The sequence below is a fragment of the Branchiostoma floridae genome, chromosome 7 (assembly GCF_000003815.2).
Source record: "Branchiostoma floridae strain S238N-H82 chromosome 7, Bfl_VNyyK, whole genome shotgun sequence".
Classification (NCBI taxonomy): domain Eukaryota; kingdom Metazoa; phylum Chordata; class Leptocardii; order Amphioxiformes; family Branchiostomatidae; genus Branchiostoma; species Branchiostoma floridae.
The window spans coordinates 11,605,313-11,610,430 of NC_049985.1; the positions used below are offsets into that span (position 1 = coordinate 11,605,313).

At 36.5% G+C, this 5,118-nt stretch overlaps 1 protein-coding gene across 1 annotated transcript in view; it reads right to left on the reverse strand.

Moving 5' to 3' along the window:
• Positions 1-5,118, reverse strand: part of LOC118418781 (rho guanine nucleotide exchange factor 17-like) — a 35,453-nt gene that overhangs the window by 19,400 nt on the left and 10,935 nt on the right. The window contains exon 2 of the mRNA XM_035824818.1: positions 1,330-1,407. Coding sequence (XP_035680711.1) covers positions 1,330-1,407 — 78 coding nt within the window. The remainder of the gene's footprint in view (positions 1-1,329; positions 1,408-5,118) is intronic.

Below are 5,118 nucleotides of genomic sequence, written 5' to 3' on the forward strand. Positions count from 1 at the left end.
AAATAGTAGACTGCTGACGCACATAAGGTGGCACCATTCCCGAAAACCACAGCTGCAGGGGCAAGAATGTACCCTAACCTCATAAAACCCACTGATAAGCATTTACTTTCCACCTTCAACAACTAAAGCCATAGTTACCAGATGGCTGATCCACAAACAAGAAAAATTCATCAATCACAAAGTTTTGTTCCATGTCTTCCTAAACGTTTTCCCAAAACTTAAAAATTCAGAAAATGTTTTTCTCAAAAGACTCCTTGTAAACTGGAGTAGGTTTCTTATCAGTCAATGACCTTTCACTGTCTTGGTTTTATCAGGGAGAAGGTACTTAAGGGCAGGTCCACAATTCTAAGAGGGGGTGTACTAAATTTTTCATCCTCTGTCCCCCACAAATAAGTGCAGTGTTGGTATGACCCTCAAGCACCTATAATTGTGGTTTAGTAAATAATCATTGTTGTTGTTGTTGTCAATTTTGAGAATTGTTTGTGGCATGTTAAATTCGTATTGATGAGAAAGTGTTTATATCATGTATTTGTGATACAGACCTGTCTTCAAAACTCTTGTTTACCCAAAAACATCCCAAACATTTAGATAACATATGGTTACATAATGTGTGGTTATATAACAAACAACACAAGACTTGCCGTCAGCACTCTGTGTCTACTACAGAAGGCAGGGTGCAAAACAGATTAATTACAATTTACACCTCTCTACGTCTTACATTCTAGCTCTTGGCATCTTACCCTTACATAAGGCATCTTGCAAGATCTCCTTAAGTTTATGTTGATGAGCTGATAAACACTTAAGACAGTCCCACAACTATCACAGGTGACCCGGATTACAACGTAAGGTAAACAATTTGCCTTAAGATTGGGAAGGAAGGCCCCTTCTGCTTTGCAAGCAGTCTAGAAGTCGGGATTGTATTTTTACAATGGACAGCTAACTTGCTTGTACTGTGAGTGTCAAAGTTAATCTTAACACTTAACTTGATAGAACACATGGGTGAAGAAGTGGTGCGAAGTATACACAGCTAGCCAAGCAGGGCTCTCTCCAGCTCTATTATTAGTGTCCACCCTCTCCCTTTGACACAGCGTAATTCCATGTTGATGGCAAGAAGATTTTAAGGGACCAGAAATAAATTCTGAACTTCTTAACCCTACAAATGATATCTAGTTCATTTTGAAAATTTTGAATCGTTTCAAATGTCATGATGTTTCAGTTTGTGTCCATCAGGGAGTGAATGAAATTATTGTTTCTTCCAAACCACAAAATTATGTCAATGGATGAACAAAGGAAAGAGCCCTGTATACGTAGCCATGAGTCTTTTCTTACCTCAATCAATGCTTGCAGACCATCTACATACGAACGTTCCGTCTCCAGGAGATTCTGCGCCACATGCTTTCTCATGTCCTGAAATAAGAGTGAATACAATTTTAGCATAAACACAAAGGTGTGGACATTCCATAAAGAGTTAACCCTGGCAATCAGGTACTACAATAGTTTGTCATTCTCATAAACCAGTGATTTCAAAACATTTAAAATAGACCGGTTGACACGGTCGTCATCATATATCAGACAACTTACGTATAATTACGTACAATAATGCTACATTGAGGAGAAATCTAAAAGTCAAACAAGACACTAAACTTTAATACAAGCAAAAATCATGAGGTCCTGAGGTTCATGCTAGAGGTCCTGGCTTAAGTTAAGGATTGTGAATTTTGAGTACATGCCAAGGCATTTTCGCAACCTGTTAAGAACATTATTCCACAAAGGCAAGCACTACTTCTGTCAACATCACTGCTCTAAATTGGTGCTGGTTTACAGACAATTCAGCACAGATACAGTCTACATACTGTACTTTCTCTAATAAGGGTGTACAATGTTAGATAGTACTGCTCTAAGGAGCAGTATCAAAGGACCAAATGAGCACTTATTGGCAGTTAATTAAGTTTCAAGTCAAACTTAGCATACAACATTCATTAAAATGTTCTGGAAGGTATTTCTGGAAAAAACATAGAGAATTTGACAAAAGCAACATACAAATATACGAGTTGAGTTACATGAAAACAGAAATTCTCATTAATGTCAATTTTCTCATGTCTGAGTTACTAGGTGCTGTAAGGAGTGTACATGTAAATACTGAAAACTATATCACAGTAAATGCCGAAGGGAAATTAATTGGTTGAGCCTGAGAGTTGTGTTGGCTGATAAACATTTGTAGGATCTTGAATGGTTCTCGTTGAAAGTCAACTATAAGTATATCTATGTTATGACTAGGGAACCTGCAATGAATATAAAAGGTAACTTTGTAAGTATTGTCTACCATGAGGCTGGAAATTTCTTTTTAGTTTAACTTGAAGTTCAAACCTTAGAAAATATCAGATAAGTTCAAACTTGTATATACATGTAGCACCTTACACATGCAGATTTATAGGTCTGACACTTTGGGATAAACTAACTACAACAGCCCCTGTGACCCCTTGTGGAGACGCCCTTTAATTTATGATTTTCTTCCAATTATATACTGTATATGTGCATGAAAAGCTGCTAACTTAGCAGGTTTAAAACATCACACTTCCCCTCTTCATACGGTTCATTTCTTGTGTTGTCAATTCTCAACTAATTTATGTCGTTATGTCCGAACTTATCTTTGAACATGTCATTTTAATCCTTATTCTGCAAGCCAGAAATTTCTTGGTGAGGGTCGAGGCAAAACTGACTAGCTCGAGATTGTGAACAGGAAAGGTTTATCAGTTTCTAATGAGAGCTGGGACAATGAGCTATTATTTCTAGGCTATCTTGAAATGAAAGAAAACTTGAGAGAGTGGCATGTATGTTTTTCTTAGTCAAAAAAGGGAACTATTTCAATCATCCTCAGCGCTGGTGAAAGTGTGTGTATACAGTTTCTGCGATCATTATCACTATGATTATGTAACTAAGGAAAAGCATTACATAACAGATACAGAGCACAGTCCTTCCTCCAGATGTTGCAGTACATGTATTACAAGAATGAACTAGTAACTTGCACTTTGAAAGTGAGCTGCTAGGGGCCCAAAATTTAACACCGGGGATAAAATGTCAAAAAGTAGGTATTCCAAAATTATATCAAGTTGCCTATCAATAAGTAACTGCTTTTTGTCATATCTTATTACCTGTATGTCTAAAGTTCATCACCATTCCGTGGATAGAATATCTTAAATACTTGGCAAACCCGGCATATAGAAAATTATGAATATCAACCTCATGAATGATACATAAAAAAATTCAACCAACTAATCAACAATTTCTGGAAAAAACACAACCCTGCCCATGTTCCAAAGTTAAGTACACAATCACTCTTTCTAGGATAGCTAATATTAATAAGCTATGATTTAACTTTTCAGAAAATTTAATTATTCATCCGAAAATACTAACCTAACTAAGCCTTTACTGGCTTTTGGCCAAAGGTTTCATTTTTTTCATGTAACTTTGTGTATAAATGTGTACATTTTTCTCTTGGCTTGCATAGTTCCCATACTTCAGAGTGTGTTATTGTAAGTATTCCATGGGGGCTGTTCGTCCTTGTCAGTAAAAGTAGACTGAGCTCTCTGTTTGGATTGGGTCTGGATTAAAATTCTACAGATAGTGGCTACTTGTAGCTACTTGCAGCATTCCCAACATGGGGTTAGCACTCACTATATAGCTACATACTGTAGCAGATTATTTTGTACTTTTAGAATGTTGTCCTTCATAGTGTAAGACGGGGAGTGAAAAGTCACTATACATTACTTCCTTGGTTCATGGACATCTTAAAGTTGAATTACTTAAATTAAAAGTTAATGTCAACATGAAAACAAGAGGGCTTGCTGAGTCTGCTTAAATCTTTAAAATTAAATACATAATCACTACCTGAAACTACTTTTGTATGTGTATGTGTGTACATGTTATTTTCCATACATTGTACCTGTTGCAATTGTTGTGCAATAAACTTAACTTGACTTGTATGAGTATATACATGTATGTGCATGTGAATTTGTATGCATATGTCACAGGGGAGATTGGAATCCAGGGGGATTCGGAATCCTCTTAGGGGAGATTGGAATTCCAATCTCCCCTAGAGGAGATCAGAATTCCAATCTCCCCTAGGGGAATCTGGAATCCTCCTAGGGGAGATTGGAATTCCAATCTCCCCTAGGGGAGATTGGAATTCTTCTGGTGTTCTACTGGAATTCCAATCTCTCCTAGGAGAATCCAGAATTCTCCTAGGAGAGATTGGAATTCTACCAGGACAATCTTTGAATCTACCAGGAGTGGATTCAAAGTTTCAAACAATGCAACAAAGGATTTATAATTATTTCTAAGAATAAATGATATCTTATGCTTTATATCTAACACTTATTTTTCTGACAATTAAAGGTTAAGAATACTTCTCTATAGTGTACAATAGCACCTTATCCTATACTATAGCTCATTAAACATCACATTTTCAAACATTTAGTAATAGAGGAGAATCCAGAATTCTACCAGGACAATCTTTGATTTTACCAATAATCAGAATGGATGAAATTGTTTTGGAAAGTAGACTGAATCATTTGAGTCACTAACTCATAATGATATAATGGTATGCAAATGTTACCAATATGTAAATTAGCTACATTTGCATATGTCATTATAAGTTAGTGACTCCATACTTTAGAGGTCATTTTCCAATCGAAGCCAGTTCAAAATTTGACAAAATTAACAGCATAAAGTAGAATTCCAATTTCCCCTAGGGGAGATTAGAATTCCAATCTCCCCTAAGGGGATTCGGAATCCTCCTAGGGGAGATTGGAATTCTGATCTCCCCTAGGGGAGATTGGAATTCCAATCTCCCCTAGGAGGAGATCAGAATTCCAATCTCCCCTTTAGGAGAATCTGGAATCCTCCTAGGGGAGATTCGGAATTTCCAATCTTCCCCTTCAGGGGAGATTAGAATTCTTCTGGAGTTCTACTGGGATTCCAATCTCTCCTAGGAGAGATTGGAATTCTACCAGGATAATCTTTGAATCTACCATGAATGGATTCAAAGTTTCAAACAATGCAACAAAGGATTTATAATTATTTCTAAGAATAAATCATCATCTTATGCTTTATATCTAA